Source organism: Aythya ferina, assembly GCF_964211825.1.
Source record: "Aythya ferina genome assembly, chromosome: 11".
Taxonomy (NCBI): domain Eukaryota; kingdom Metazoa; phylum Chordata; class Aves; order Anseriformes; family Anatidae; genus Aythya; species Aythya ferina.
Window position 1 is genome coordinate 20,070,997 of NC_140307.1, and position 15,870 is coordinate 20,086,866.

The 15,870-nt window shown below is 46.0% G+C and overlaps 1 protein-coding gene and 1 long non-coding RNA gene across 7 annotated transcripts; one reads left to right on the plus strand and one right to left on the minus strand.

Moving 5' to 3' along the window:
* Positions 1–5,443: 5,443 nt before the first annotated feature.
* On the minus strand, positions 5,444–12,690 carry LOC311443049. Of its 5 annotated transcripts, none has more exons than XR_014697041.1 (3): positions 11,838–12,690; positions 8,699–11,209; positions 5,444–8,137 (listed from the first exon to the last, which is right to left on the minus strand). It is a non-coding gene; the product is annotated as an uncharacterized lncRNA (long non-coding RNA). The 5 variants fall into 5 exon arrangements; XR_014697042.1 differs by lacking the exon at positions 11,838–12,690 and having other exon boundaries at positions 8,699–9,382; positions 9,937–11,800; XR_014697043.1 differs by lacking the exon at positions 11,838–12,690 and having other exon boundaries at positions 8,699–9,382; positions 9,900–11,800.
* Positions 12,691–13,279: 589 nt separating this feature from the next.
* Positions 13,280–15,830, plus strand: LOC311443047 (nicotinamide riboside kinase 2-like). Of its 2 annotated transcripts, none has more exons than XM_084532901.1 (8): positions 13,280–13,563; positions 13,660–13,750; positions 13,983–14,079; positions 14,227–14,413; positions 14,628–14,699; positions 15,141–15,247; positions 15,458–15,549; positions 15,659–15,830. In XM_084532901.1, the coding sequence occupies exons 1-8, from the start codon at positions 13,538–13,540 to the stop codon at positions 15,662–15,664; spliced, it is 678 nt and encodes a 225-aa protein (XP_084389027.1). In that variant the 5' UTR covers positions 13,280–13,537; the 3' UTR covers positions 15,665–15,830. The 2 variants fall into 2 exon arrangements, with proteins under 2 accessions (XP_084389027.1, XP_084389028.1); XM_084532902.1 differs by having other exon boundaries at positions 14,034–14,079.
* The last annotated feature ends 40 nt before the right edge of the window (positions 15,831–15,870 follow it).

Here is a 15,870-nt window from a genome sequence, read left to right on the forward strand (position 1 = left end):
CCCAGGCCCTGGGATGGCTCGGCACCCATGCCACCTGAGGCTGGCCCCCTGGGCACGTGGATGGCCGGCCCCCCAGGCCCCGGGATGGCAGGCCCTCATGCCAGCTGAGGCTGGCCTTCCGGGCCCATTTTAGCACGGCACCGCAGGGGCCCATTTCTCATGTAGAGCTAATGAGCAGCTGAGGTAAAGGAGCTGGGAGCAGAGAGGCATTGCTCAACGGTTTGTTGCATCAGTAGTAGTCAGCATTGCAGAGGAGGTGGGCATCAGGGCCGGCACGCTAGTGAATGCTGGTACTCTGTTTTTTGCAGATGATGATGAGCCTGGCAATTGACTAAGATGTCTCTCAGTGCCTGTGCATTTCTCGAGGTGGAGAGAATTTACCATCCAGCAATCTGAGAGCTAAATTGAACGGCACGTAGTATTTGCATATCTGGGGTGGCTGATGGGAGCTGGGAGCCAGAGCAGCATGGAGCCAGCTGGCTGAATGTATTTCTTGCCACAGTGAGGGTAGAGGGTGAGCGAATGGCTGTGTGGTGTTTAGCTGCTGACTGGGTTAAACCACAACACCAAGCCTGCCCCAAAGGCAAAACAGACTAACAGAATCTGTCCACCAACTCAGGGGCAACACTGCCATCCACTTGCCCTCGTTCAACTTTCCAGCTTAGTCCATGCCTATGACCTAGGCTACAAGAAACAAAGAGGTCGTGTGTGATGGACACGCAAACAGTACAGCTCCCTACAGAGGACTCAAACACAGAGACCAGAGACAGAAAGAAAAAAAACACCCTCAGATCCATAAATGCCAAAAGGCCGTGCAGCAGCCCTGGCAGAGGTAATCACAGACTTATCTTTTATAGATGAAAAAGGTGACCCTGCTCAATCTCTTTGTAATACTGCACTTACACGGTCAAGCCCCTTGCCATGTGTACTGAAGCACTTTGTGAATCCTCTGGACAGTTACACAAATGGCTGGATATATCTAGGGAGTAAAATGTAACCAAAAAAAGGAACCGTACCCCACGATTTCCCAAACACAAGTTAGCTGGCAACCCCTCCTAAATATCCCTCTATTATGTGAATTCCAAGCACTGGAAATCTAGAAGGCTTCAAGGTCTAAAGAGTCTACAGCCAGAGCCATAATGAGCTAGCAGCCACTCAGATTTTAGCCCTAAGTAACTATTTGTAGAGACAGGCTGAGAACTGGTTCTCTTCAAGGCAGAGACCATTTCACCATCCTCAAAGCTAAAGAAACAGTTGACTGCTCTGTCAAATCATGTTCCTGGCAAAAAAAAAAAAATCTGGGGACTAGCTCTGGGGACCAGCCCTGAGAACCAGATGCTGGGAGAAGAGCTGGAGACCAGGTGTGGGGACCAGGTCTCGGGATCAGGTCTGGGAGAGCAGATCTGCAGACCAGATCTGGGGACCAGCTCTGGGTACCAGGTCTTGGGACAAGTTCTGGCAACTGGATCTGGGGACGAGGTCTGCAGACCAGTTCTTTGGATCAGATCTGGGGGACCAAGTCTGGGGAAAATATCTCTGGACGAGATCTAGAGAGCAGGTTTGGGGACCAGATCTGGGGACAAGGTGTTACAAGTATTACAAAGAGCAGCTGAGGGAGCTGGGATTGTTCAGCCTGGAGAAAAGGAGGCTCAGGCAACCTTATCATACTCTACAAGTACCTTAAAGGAGGCTGTAGCGAGGTGGAGGTTGGTCTATTCTCCCACATGCCTGGTGACAGGAGGAGGGGGAATGGGATAAAGTTGCGCCAAGGGAGGTTTAGGTTGGATACTGGGAAGAACTTCTTTACTGAAAGGGTTGTTAGACATTGGAATGGGCTGCCCAGGGAAGTGGTGGAGTCACCATCCCTGGAGGTCTTTAAAAGACGTTTAGATGTAGAGCTTAGGGATATGGTTTAGTGGAGGACTGGTTAGAGTTAGGTCAGAGGTTGGACTCGATGATCTTGGAGGTCTCTTCCAACCTAGATGACTCTGTGTGGGGACTACAGCTGGGGACCACATCAGGGGACCAGGTCTGGGGAGCAGCCCTGGGGACCCAGTCCAGGGACCAGGTGCGGGGACAAGGTCTTGGGACCAGATCTGCAGACCAGGTCTTGGGACCAGCTCTGGGGACTGGGTTTGGGACCAGGTGTGAGGACTAGACTTGGGGATGAGGTGTGGGGACCAGATCTGGGAACCAGGTTTGCAGACCAGGTCTGGGGACCGGATGTGGGAACCCAATCTAGGGATCGGCCCTGGGGATCAACTGTGGGGAGCAGGTCTGTGGACCAGGTCTGGGGACAAGTTCTGGGGACCAGGTGTGGGGACTAGATCTGGGGATCAGAACTGGGGACGAGATCAAGGGACCAGACCTGGGCCCAGCTCTGAAGACTATGTCTGGGGACCAGGCCTGGGGACCAGGTCTTGTGACCAGATCTGCAGAACAGATGTAGGAAGCAGGTGTGGGGAGCAGGCTCCCTTGTGGAGCCTTTATGCAACCCCCACACACACAACAGGATGCTATGCCTTCTCTCTTTCCAAACAACCCTAAATGTAACCCTAACCAGAACACTGAGCTGGACCCTAATTAGGACCATAAAAAACATGTACGGCGCCACATTCAGGGTAGGGGCTACATGGTCGAGGGTCTGGGGTTGGGGCTTGGAGTTCATAGGTTGGGCCTCAGGGTTGAGCCTGGTTCTGGGGGTTGGGGTCGGGGGCTCTGGAGTCGGGTCCCGGTTGGAGGCTCTGGGGTCATGTATCCAAGTTTGGGGTTGAGGGTGCAGAGTTGGGGCTCAGGTTTGGGGCTCGGGGCTAGTTCCAGGTTCAGGGTCAGCTCTGGGGTCAGGGACTCAGGGTTGGGGCTCGGGGCTGGGGCTCAAGGTTGGGGCTTGGGGTTGAGCCTGGTTCTAGGGGTGGGGGTCAGGGGTTGTGTTTCCAGGATCAAGGGTTTGGAGTCGAGGGTGCGGGGTTGGGGTTGGGGCTCAGGTGTGGGGCTCAGGGTTAGCTCCAGGTCTGGGGTCAGCTCCAGGTCCAGTGTCAGCTCCGGGGTCGGGGGCTCGAGGTTGGGGCTCAGAGTCAGGGCTCTGGGTCTGGGCTCTGTTCCGGGGGTTGGAGGCTTGGGGTCAGCTCCTTGGTCAGAATTCAGGGTCAGCTTCAGAGTCTGGGGCTCAGGTCCCTGCCTCAGGGTCAGGTCCAGGGCTTGGGCTCGGGTTTGAGGCTCAGGGCTGAAGCTTGTGTCTTGGGGTTGGGGCTCAGCATCCAGGGTCATGGGTTGAGCGTCTGGGATCAAGGGGCTGGGGCTGGGGCTCAGGGTTAGCTCCGGCTCCAGGTTCTGTTCTGGGGGTGACGGGTCGGGGTTATCTCCAGGGTCAGAGTCAGCTATGGGGTCAGCAGCTTGTGGTCAAGGGCCTCGGGGTTGGGGTCTGGCTTTGGGGCACCGGGTCCAGTGTCTGTTCTGAGGCTCAGGGTCAACTTCTGGTTTGGGTCTTGGGGTCAGCTCCAGGGTGGGGGCTACGGGGTCAGGGGTCCAGGGTCAGTTGTCCCAGGTTGAGTGGATGGGGCTCAGGCTCAGGGTTTGGGCTCAGTGTGGGGAATTGGGGTTAGCTCGGTCTGGGGTCCATTCTGGGTGCTGGGGCTCTGGGCTCAAGGGTCCAGGATTGGGCTCAGGCTTGGGACTCAGGATTAGCTCTGGGTCCAGGTCTGAGGGCCATTTTGGTGGTCTGGGTCAGCTCCAGCTTGGTCTGAGGCTCAGGCTCAGCTCCAGGTCCGGGGCTTGTGGTCAGCTTCGGAGTTGAGGGTCTAGGGTTGAGTGCCCAGTGCTCAGGCTTGGGGCTGCAGCACGGGGTTGGTGCTTAGGGTCAGTTCTGGGTCCAGGTCCTTGGGTCAGGTCTGGGTCCAGGGCTCAAGGACAGATCCCAGGTGGGGCTCCAGGTCAGCTATGTAGTTGGGTCTTGGGGTTAGCTACAGGGGCCAGGACTTGGGTCCAAGGCTCAGATTTAGCTCCAGGTTGTGGCTCAGTGTTGGGCCTCGTGGTCAGGTCCAGTTCCAGGGCTCAGCTCCAGGGTCAGGCTTTGACTGTGTTGGGGGTTCCGAGGTCACGTTTCCACGGTCAAGGGTCCGGGGTTGTGGGCATGGGGTTGGGGCTGAGGTTTCAGGCTTGGGGTTAGCTCCAGATCCAGGGTTAGCTCTGGGTTCAAGGGCGGGGTCAGCTCCAGGGGTGGGGAGCTCAACATCAGGACTTCGGGCTGGGGCTTGGGGCTCAGGGTCAGTTCCAGTCATGGGCTCAGCACTGGGGCTCGGGTCCAGGTCCAGGGCTCAGTATCTGGTCCAGGTGTGGGTCTGGATCTCAAGTGCGGGTCTGGGCCATGGGCTCGAGGCCAAATACAGGGGTCAGCTCTCAGTCCAGGTCTTTGGGTTGGATTTGGGTTTGGGGCTCAGGGTCAGGTCTGGGGTAGGGCTTGGGGTTGGCACTCAGGGATGGGGCTTGGGGTTAAATACGTGTCAGCTCCATCGTCCAGGGCTCATAGTTAGCTCTGGAGTGGGGACTCCAGAGTCTGGGGTCAGTTCTATGGTCAGGGGCTCAGAGTTAGGGCTTGTGGTCAGGGCAAACTCTTGGGTCCATGGTCCTGGGCAGTGGCAGGGGTCCAGGTCTGGGGCTCAGGGTCAGAATGAGGACTGGGGCTCTAGGGTTGGATCTGGGGCTCCAGAGACAGGGCCAGAGTGGGGTCTCCAGGGTGTGGTCTGAGGCAGGGGCTCTGGTGTTGGGTCCAGGTTGGTGGCTTAGGGGTCAAGGGACACTCATCATTTCTCACAGTGATGATAGCAAATTACATCCAAAGACAATCAAGAACAGCCAAGCAATCATCTCTAAACAACAGCTTTGATTATTTTTTTTTCCTCTAACATTACCACATTTAGTTAACTTGTAATAAAACTTCATAACTAATCCTCCCTGGAATTTAGCACTATTAAATTATGCTTACTCTTGCTGGTACAATAAGGTTAAGAGTATTTATTAATCTCAGACAATAATTGTCCATACAGAGTGGAAATTACAGAAGCAAGTAGTAGTCCACTATGGTGGGACCATACAAGGAACTAGCCCTACCTGCTTGAGTCCCAGGTTGCCATATTACAGGGTAACTTGGAACATAGCATGACACTACATATTCTTCACAAAGCTATTCCAGGAGATAAAAGGATATATTAGGTTGTGAACAATCAAGATATCTTTTCTCAATACTGACTACAGGTTTAAGCAAAAGTATTAAATAGTCAGTAAAGCCTACCAGGGACATCACAAGGTAAGACAGAGTGTTTAAAATAACAGCTACTCCCTGCCACCCCTTTATCTTTTTTTAAACAAACAAACAAAAAAAAGAAAACAAACAACACAGATACAGTGATGAAACTCTGGCAGACTACATATAAAAGACTTAATCCTATAACACTTATAAGCTACTTTATTTTTGACTACAAAAAGATACCATAAAAATTCCATCAAGTCACAGCAGTTAATATTGCGTTGCCACATCACATTGTCGGTGTAAGGTTGTCACAGCTTACAAAGGTAGATTAAAAGGTTTGACTCTTTGGTGTCATTTGCTGTTTTCAACTTGACTGGAATAAAATAAACAAGAATCCCTGACAACAAAAAACCACCCCACACTGAAGTAACAACCTGTACAGAGCAGTTGTCAGAGACTTGATAGAAAATTGTGCTCTCTAGTGGAGAAATGTGATTTTGCACAATAAAGTTTCAAACCATGCTGATTCATCCACCTGACCAACGTATCTTCAGTGCAGAGAAAAATACCAAGATTTGGACAACATGAAAAGAGTTCAAGTACCTCATTCAACAGATTTATTGTAACTCAGTATAAACCTATCTAGGTTATATGACAGACCAGAGCTAAATAAGGGTTCCAATTATACAAAGAAAATACCTGAGACACGCTTTTATGCTTGTTTACATTATAAAAAAAAAAAAAAAAAAAAAGAACGGGGCACATAATGCAATAGCAAAACTTTTTTTTTTTTTTTTTAATAACATGACTACTTGGTTAATTTTAATGTAGTCCTATATAATACTGTATATTCTGTATACTGTATATTTACACTGTTTGGTTTACAGAATAAGGAGTAGGATTTTTCTACAAATAAGCTGAAAAACAGAATTATCTCTGTTGAATTATTTATAGGAAGAATAACTATCCTGATCCCCAACTTATTTGTAGTCATGCATACACCACTCTATTCTTAAATATACTGAACGAGTCTTCAGGAAATACTAACTCTCTAGCTTTTCTTGTAGTGTTAAGAAAAATATAACCCATTTTCTTTATCACTGCTGTCCTATGAAAGATGTGGGACATTAGATTTCTCTTTTACTCTTTTATGTGGTTGCTGAATGCGATGATCAGCTGTTGACTATTACAGAAAGTAGCATTCTCTTCCTCTTTGGCCCTTAAAGATGAAATATGGGACGGAAGCATGGGTAAAATGTTTCGTTTTATAATATAGAGACCTACTTTTCATGTTTTAAGTTACTTAATATACTCAGAATAGGCAGCCTAAGACTTAAGCAAAGCCAATTTGAAAAGTATCAGAAGCCACAAACATAATCATAGAAGTTAAAAACTTTTAAGTGGCAAAACTTTTTGTTCCTTATTTTTAATGAAAAAAAAAAAAAAAAAAAAAAAAAAAAAGGATGATCTTATGCCTAGAGCAAGAAAGGGAGAGTTGCACTGACTTGGGCTGTAACTGGTGCTGATTTGGCAGTAATTTAAACAATTGTATTTAGTTAATCCCACAACAGCAAACTTAAAAAGTTTCTGCACTGGCAGTCATTCATAATTAAGTCAGAGAACAGTTGTCAGTGATGTGATAAAAAGAAAATCTCTATTTCAGCAGTTTTGACAGTTCTTACTAATTTTTCTATTCAATGATATAAGAAAGAAACTGTAGTTTGGGTATGGCTAAATATTCATATTTTTGAAGTGCTGAAACTCTAAGAGACAGTTTCCATTTAATATTCTCCTGGCTCTATCATTTAAACCATAGTTAATTTAACTCATATAATTTAATATCATATATAAGAAAGACTTAATTTCAAAACCATTTTCTTAGATGAACTGAAGGAGACAGAAGCAAGAGATACCCCTTCCAGTTCTGTGCAGTTATAACTACAGATAGGTAATACAGAGAGATCTTAAATGTAGTTAGCTTGAAGTTCCATAGAATTCATGCAAAATTAGCATAAAGTTTTGAGCATGTTGTAGCACCACTTCAAATTAACTGATACCTAATATGATTAGTTTTGTTGTATTAATACCTGTCAGTTATACTAGTGCACATAAAGAGGAGAGGCAGGCTAGTAACAGAGAAATGCTTGTTTTTCTAAGCCTCATTTGGGAGTGGGCAGGTCTGTAAAACCTGCCTTTTTAGCTACAAAAGTGTTATCACAGCAAGGCAGAAGTTTCACTGGGTTTTGCAGACTCAGCTAGTTACATCACATTAGAGTTGGTTCGCTATTGAAAGTCATAGAGAAAAATACTGAAGTATAGCTCAGTAAATTAACACCTTAATTGTAAGCCATCCAAAAATTAGGTAAAGTGTTATAGGCTACACGATCCTACTTAGAAATTCAATTTAGCCCACATACAAAGTGCAGATATGTTATCTTCCAATTAAAAAAAAAAAAAAAAAAAAAAAAAAAAACAATCTTGCTTCCTGAGGGGAAGAGAGAGACCAAAACCCCAGACAATTCATGCCAGCTTCCAATCCCATCCTACAAGACAACTTTGAGGTTTTTGGAACAGCCAGGAAGTCATCCAGTGACAAAGTACTGTTGCTACTACAACACCACCACAACAGACCATTTTAAGGATAATTTCCAGTAACTCCTTCAGAATGCTATTGTGCAAAGAACGCAAACGCTCACACTGACCTATTATAATTCAAGTATTCTCTCTACTTCATGATAAAGAGGCTTTAGAGAAAATGAAAGCACAGCCCAGGAGATCTTCTTAAGACAGGGCAAATGTCAAAATTCTTTCAATTTCCTATAGCTCAGCAGTTGCAGAAGTGCCATTTGTATAACCACCTTTAAACTTCATGTGGTCCTGAATTGATGCAGTCTAGACAAAGAAGGGGTAGAGTGAGTTAGAATTAGAATATTCATCTTACAAAGTCTGGTTGTCAGAGCAATTTCCAAAAGCATAAATTTGAAGAAGCAGACAGTGCTAGGTTCCAATAGCAATGAGGAGAAATAGCAACTTTAAAAAAAAAAAAAATCTTCCAGGTTGTTTTTAAGTCAGTGTTCAAAATGGATATTGCTGTCCAAAATCCAACTATTCTTACATCTCTTACCTTGGGACAACCTTGATTTTTGGGTGATGCGAAATCTGGACCTAGTATCAAGTGCTTCCACCCACAGAATCATTATCCCAAAAGGTTCCCTTCACATGTAGAAACACTGGGGACTGGATGGACTGTTTTGTAGAACATATCTTCTACAGTATTTTATGCTTACAGACAAAGGGGCAATTCTGTTCTGAAGCAATTCGGGGTGGGGGGAGGTAGGGTGAACATGAAGACAGATGTTTTTTTCTTTTATGATATTATCTAGTATTTCAGTATTTAGTAGCTCTACAGGCTACTGAGCTGAGATTCCTGCTTATTCAAGAGTGCACGCTTACTGATGAAGAGTCACTACTCATCTCTCTTGTCCCAACATGAGCATTGTGGACAAAGTTCATTGGCTCCCCTATCATGTTCCGGTCCAGTCTCCGACACCTCTTCTATAAGAAGGAAGATGTGTTTCTACTCAGAAAATATGAGGCAGCTTTCAGACAGAAACAAGGAGTGGCAAACAAATTAAAAATACAGTCAGTTCTGACCCCCAGTGACTCCTTGGGGCAACCAGGCTGAAGCTTCACACTGGTCACACTATGAGAGGGTCAAACTCACCTTTCTTACTGCTACTTGATTTTTAGCAAAAGCTTTCCTGAATTTTGAAAAAGTCAGTCCCCCTACACATAGGGTCTGAGAACTGCAAACAATCATACAGGCAAAGTTTTGGGAAAAAACGTATAGAGCTTAAACACAGCATAACATGTCCATTCTTAGCTTTTCCATTACCTAGTCTAATTTAATCAAAACAACATGATAGTAAAAGTGTTCTATATTATAACCAAGAGATAAAATTACAAATGTGATAAAAGATAGAAGTTGTGCATCTACCTACCAGCTGTTGTTATTCACCATTGCACCAGTTAAAACAAACCAGGAATTCAATCATTATGTTTTCAGTAGGTTATACAATCTTGTTACTTAATTATTTCTCTGGGAGTTAAAGCAGTACAAGGACCAAGATGTGGTTCCTAAAGTGAACATAGGAAAGAATTGCTTGAGCAGATTCACAGAAAAAGATCATAGAAAGAATCTGGTGAGTATACCTAGAAATAAATTGTTTAATTTATACTAAAATATTGGTAATAGTTAGTAATATACTAAAATTTTGGTAACAGTTATTGAGCACCAGACATTTCAACAAGACTGAAACAAGCCTGTAAGAGAACTGTTTTAGACATACTTACATAGAGCAGCAGTATCAATTTAAAAATCAGTATGTTCACGTCAGAAAACAGCATGAAAAAGCATGTATATTTATTCCCAGACAGAAAATAGAATATATTCTAGTTTCTGTAAAGAAGTGTAATTAAAGCAATACAAGAACTAAACTAAGTCTCGTTTAACAGCCAATGACCCTGTTGTAACTAGAGCTGGCCAAAGCTTCTCAACTATTTAGTATTTCGGGAAAGAACAGCTTAGAAGCACAAGGGATTGAATGCTTAAGCTTCACAAATATTTGCAAAACAAAGTATTCTTATGTCTTACATAGCTGCTCTTCACAGACACGTGGAGTTCTTTTTACTTTGAACTTCTTTAACTCCAAAAAGCCATTAAGCCAGAAAAGAAGAGCTTTTTATATTGGCAACAGAACCAGTTCCTCAGACAGAGCCCAGACATTTCCATAAACTCCCCCTATCACAGGCATTTTTTATGTAGCCCCGCAATTACATAATTAGCACATCAATTTCTTTCACCTTTGTAGTTTTATTTCACTTTATCACTTCTCACACTTCAAGCAGATTTTTTCAATTTCTGCCATTTATCTTTCAAAGTGTTTGTGACATCTGCTCCTAGCTTTAGGTGATATGATACATTATTGCAGAAATGAAAACTTCCATTTTATCCTGTGTGGTTTTAATACAACTCACTAGCTGCCAACATTATCATTTTTCACCCTACTTCACCCTCTCACAAAGGCCTTTATCACCACTAATGCCTTGTATGGGTGCAGCAAAGAAGGGACAGTGGTCCCCACAACCGCAAGAACATGCAGAAACCAAAGCTTTTGCCCACACTTCACAGAAGTTGCAGACTATTTGGGTTTATTGCATGTTAAGAAGATTATCAAAGCTAAGATTTTCTTAAAAATCACAAAGTGTGTAGCTGTACCCTAATAACCTATTTTGAAAGCAGACTTACTGGGGGTGAAATGAGTTTACCAGAGTCAAATTAGACATGGGAACGTCCCCATCCCAAAATAGTGGCCGTACACCTGCTCTCCTCCTGCTGTACCCTGCAGCCTTCAGCCTCAGCAGCACATACCTGCATGTCACCCATGGCTTCAGGCGTCCTGCTGGGTGCCACCTCCTCATTCAAGCACTGGCAAGCAGCCAGCTCCTGCCTTGGCAACCCCAACACATTTTCAGTTGATAATCCTTGATTATAATCCTGACAGCTAAACTAGACCACTTTGGTGTGAATCTGCACCCCGGGATGATTCCTTTGCTTGGTAACTTGCTGCAGAAGTCTATCTGGCAGTGCACTTTATGCTTACCTACAGGTGTCAGAAAAGGAGAATGGAAGCCAAAATGGCGCTCTGGTTTGGCAAGAGATTTGTACAGCAATGCAGTTTTCTCAGCGCTACTCATCCAGTCCGTGGCTCACTTCCACTCCTGCAGCAGCCCTGCAGGTGTCATCCTGGCAAAGAGTAGTGCTAAATGTCTTCCTGTTGTGTTCTGCAACAGGGCTCTTCTTTTCCTCTGCATGAGTCAGGGTGTCATCCTCCAGAACAGGAATGTCCGCACAAGGGCACGGGACACCGCCTTCCTCCTGGAGACTCAAGGTTTCCACAGTAACTGGAAGAATTTAAAAAACATCTTAATGTGCTTAGGCTCGTCCAAGACTAATAAAAGCCAACAAGAATCCCAAAACTGAGAAGAAAACAACGTTTTGTAACTGTTGGCACACAGACCAGAACCAGACAATATCCTGTTGTTCTTTTTCTCTGTTTTTCCCCGTAGCAGCAACAGCATCAAGAAGAGAGGGATAAAGGGCCAGGGAAATGGCTAGCACACACAGACACAGATGTTGAATGTGATGGGCAGGATACACAGCCATGCTGCAGTCTGTGGAGTTAAAATGCCCCAGAGCTTTATGAACGTTAAGATATATTTCGATATATTTCACTGAATGTAACACTCCCACCATTGCTATGCATTAAAAAGTATTGAAAATATTTCTGTGTTTTACTTATACTATATTACTAATACTATATACTAATTCTATATGAAGTGTAGAACGTTCTCCTGAATGAAAATAAAAGGATCTCCCCTTTCCATTGACAAGCGCCATAATCTTAATAACAGACTAAATGCATCTATTCTCCACAATTGCCCTACAGACTCAAGGTCTGGTCATGGCGAATCCTTGACTCAAGCTGCTGGTGAAAGGCAATGAGTGCAAAGTTAGCAGCTGCTACCTCACCTCAGCTGCAGGCTGGTTTCCCTTGTGACTCGTGGGAAACGGACTCCACAATCAATACCATTGTACAGTAGGTCTGTTTATTCAGCGCTGGGCAGCACGGGGGGTAGTCCCACCAAAGTCGTGTGCACCTGATGCAGCAATTTGCCATGATTACATGCAGCAAAGAGTTACAGATGCATGAAGTTTCACAATGTGCCTATACATATTCATAACCTATCTCCGCTTCATATTAAAACTAGTTCCAAGGAGTCATTTCCATAAACTCCTCCCATCTGCGCTTGCACAGTGTATCCTGGTGGGGGTCGTGGGGATGAAGACTGATGACTCTTCCTCGTCACTGCTAGTTGACCTCTTGTCTTAGCGCAGACTCAGTTGCTCCTTGGCTCTTGTCCATCTGCAGGACCAGTTTCTGCCACTTTCTTAAGATAGGCTCACGCTCCTAATAGGAGACTGACCTTGGTAAGGGGCCCAGGGCTTCTTGCTTTAGTTAATTTGCACAATGCACCATAGTTGGCAAAGACATGAACTAGCACGCTGGTTTAATGCCGTCAGTGCTCTATCTCTATTTGATAAGATTCTCCTAACTCCCTCTCTCACTTGCCCTGCCCACACCAAGCTGTTAAATCCTGGCAACTTCTGAGCCCAATTGTCCTTTTAATTCCTCCAGCTCTGTCAGCACTGGGTTGACGGGGAGAACAGTACTTCAGGCTGACTGCCCTTCTAAGATCTCATTGTTCTGCGCCTGTAATTTGTGCATTATCCTGACTTCGCTCGTTTTACTTATATTGCGCTAAAATCCTGAAATGTCTGTATGGTTACAGAGCTGACTGGCATGGGCTGGGACAAAAAAAAATAATAAATAAAATAAAATAAAATAAAATAAAATAAAATAAAATAAAATAAAATAAAATAAAATAAAATAAAATGGAAAGTGGAACTTGTAGATAAAACTTGGTTTAATTCGCTTTGAGCATGGCGTGAAACTTGAGGTGCCTCAAAGTCACCTTGCTCGATGACAGGCGAAGATTTAACCAGACCCAGCACACCAGAACCCTGACTTTGGAAGGGTCCCCGGCTGCCGAAGCCCTGCCGCAGCCCCGGGGGGCAGCCCCTCCGCAGCTAATTGCGGGCCCCTAATTACAGCCAGGGTCAGGGCTTCCCGCGGGCCGAACCACCGCAGCGCCTGAGGGGGGCCCCTGGGCCGCACCCCCCCGGGTTTCCTCCCCCCCCGCTGTTAGGGCGCGTTGGTGCAGCCCCAGGCGCGGCCACCTCCCCTCCAATGAACGCCGCCGAGCGGCCGAGCCGCGGCCCTATCGGGCGCGAGTCGAGCGCTCCTCGCCCAATGGGCGCGAGCCTCCCCGCGCCGCGCCGCTCCCCATTGGCCACGGCGGGGCGGAGGCCGCCCAATGGGCGCGCGGGCGGAGGAGGGGAGCCGCGTGCAGCGGGGGTTCGCGTCCCTTTGCGGAGCGCTGCGGCGCGGCGCGCACCGGCCCTGCTGCTCCCCGCTGCCGCCAGCATGGCGCGGCCCCGCAGCTGACGGCGGGCTCCCGGCCCTCTCCTCCGCCCGGCCCCTCTCCTCCTCCTCCTCCTCCCCCGGCCCCGGCTCGGGCCCGTAGGTGGCCGCTCCCGGCGGCGCCGGCTTCCCCAGCCCCGACCCCTTCAGGCTTCGGTAGCCGGGACGGGCGGCTCCCGGCCGCGCCATGAGCATCGTCATCGGCATCGGCGGGTGAGCGGGGCTGGGGCGGGCGGCGCCGTGTGGCGGCCGGGGCGGGGCGGGGCGGGGGGGTCCCGGGGCTGAGCTGCCCCCATCGCGCTCCCTCAGGGTCACCAACGGCGGCAAGACCACGCTCACCCGCAAGCTGATGCAGGCCCTGCCCAACTGCAGCGTGGTGCACCAGGACGACTTCTTCAAGGTGAGGCGGGGCGCGGGAGGCGGCGGGTCCCGCCTCGGGCGCGGTGCGGCTGGAGGAGGCGCGGGCGAGTGGCCGTGTCGGTGGGAGGCTGCAGGGCTGGCGTGGTTATCTGGGACTCCTGCTTGTTATCTGCATGCGGGGAAACCTGGTGGAGGGTTAAGATTTCTGTTTTTTAGCTTCAAGCTTCAGTTCTTCTGTTTTTGGTTTTTCTTGCTTTGAAATGGGGATCCAGCTCCCTGGTAGCTGTGCTGACCAAGCAGGTGTTTTCTTATCGCTGTTTCAGCCTCAAGATGAAATAGAAGTTGAAGATGGGTTTAAACAGTATGATGGTAAGGCTTTGTTATGGTGTTATCAAACAAAGTGTAACTCAAAAACTTTAAGTACTTTAATCCTTTACATGCATTTTTCTGTGTACAGACTTTGTTGCTAGATGATGTTTAATTGCTTGTTAATGGTAGTTGTGTGTTTTGTCTTAGTGATTAGTGCATTAGATATGGAGGCTATGATGAATACCATCAATGCTTGGGTAAGAAACCCAGTCAAGTTCGAACGTTCTCATGGGATCAACAACACGCTGGATGCCCAAATCTCACCAGACAGGGAGGGAGGAGATAAAACAATCCACATTCTTATTGTTGAAGGCTTCCTACTTTACACCTACAGGTAATCAAGTTATGATTTCATATATCTTGATTTTTATATGAATTATGTGATTTAACACAATAAAGTGTTGTTCTAAACCAAGAGTTAGCAGCTGATATTGACTAATGGTGTCACTAGACTGAAGACAGCTCCAGAGAACATGGATGTGGTGTTACCTTTCTGTTTCCTGCTACTAATGAAACAGATTAGCTGTAACCAGATGTGTCTCTTTCAGGCCACTGATTGATATTTTCCACCATCGGTACTTTCTTTCCATTCCATATGAAGAGTGTAAAAGGAGAAGAAGGTAAGTTTATCTGTGTAAGTTCGTTTGCTACCTTTCCTACCTGTCTTACGCAGCTCAAGACTTTCTTTCTCTTTAAAGTTTTTTTTTAGATATGAAAGGATTAACACTAATGCAGCTACTGTATTGAAAAACTGTAGCCCAAAAGGTTTCTAACAAACTATTGTGTACATGAGATCAGTGCTCAGTGTAAGATCAGTCTTTTATTGGAATCCTTTCTATGTCTTGCATGCTTTGGACCAGCCCATCAAACTCCAACTTTTTTTTTCAGTATCTCTGCAGCTGTATCTGTTTTCAGCTGATGCTAAAGACTAACTTTTAAGCTCAAAAACTACACTGAATGCAACAGATTCAGGCTAGGGTGTAGAAAAAATGAGTGCATGATATGTCATTTGCCTAAACAGTAACTAGACTACTCTTGAATAATAATGTCTTAATTTACAGTTCGAGGAATTATACTGTACCAGATCCACCTGGATTGTTTGATGGCCATGTTTGGCCTATGTACGTAAAGCACAGGAAGATAATGGAAGATCTTGGTGTTGATGTGGGTAAGCCTTCAATAACAAAAGTACTTTTGTAAGATTGAGGGAAATGCTTGTCAAGTTTAGGATATACATGCTAGTTAAGTGTAAGAGAAGAGTTGAAACTGTTGCATGGAGTATATTTTTCTAGGAAGTCAGGTGCATGCCCTTTTAAATCAGGATCTGTCAGGCTTACAGAAGCATGATTCTATTATAGCTCTCTTATTTTACATTAAGTGCACTTGAATGGAACAAAATCAAGGGAGGAGCTGTTCAATGAGGTGTATGGGCAGATCCAAAATAAGATTGAAGAATTACTTAACATGCAGGTATGTGTTCATGCTTGTAATTGGAACTCAAAAGCAACCCTTTAAATGGCTATGTTTAAAACCAAGAAGCTATAACTTCAAATACATTCATGTCTGTATTCCTGTTTAGAAATAAGTTGCTTGGGATTGAAGATGATTCCTGTTTGCTCTGAGCTGTCTACCTGACTGCTACTAAAGTTCCAGCTTCTGTGAAGACTCAGTTATTGGATTTGACTTTTTGTTCAATTTCCCCTGAAACCGAGCTACACATGGCCATAATAAAAAAAAGTATTTCCCCCTCAGCTGTTGTCTTAATTTATGCTTCAACCTAGTACATGTCCT

Coding starts and splice junctions, on each gene's coding strand:
- LOC311443047 (XM_084532901.1), top strand. CDS start 13,538: ATGAGCATCGTCATCGGCATCGGCGG. Junction 13,564..13,659: donor ATCGTCATCGGCATCGGCGG/GTGAGCGGGGCT, acceptor GCGCTCCCTCAG/GGTCACCAACGGCGGCAAGA. Junction 13,751..13,982: donor ACCAGGACGACTTCTTCAAG/GTGAGGCGGGGC, acceptor ATGGGGATCCAG/CTCCCTGGTAGCTGTGCTGA.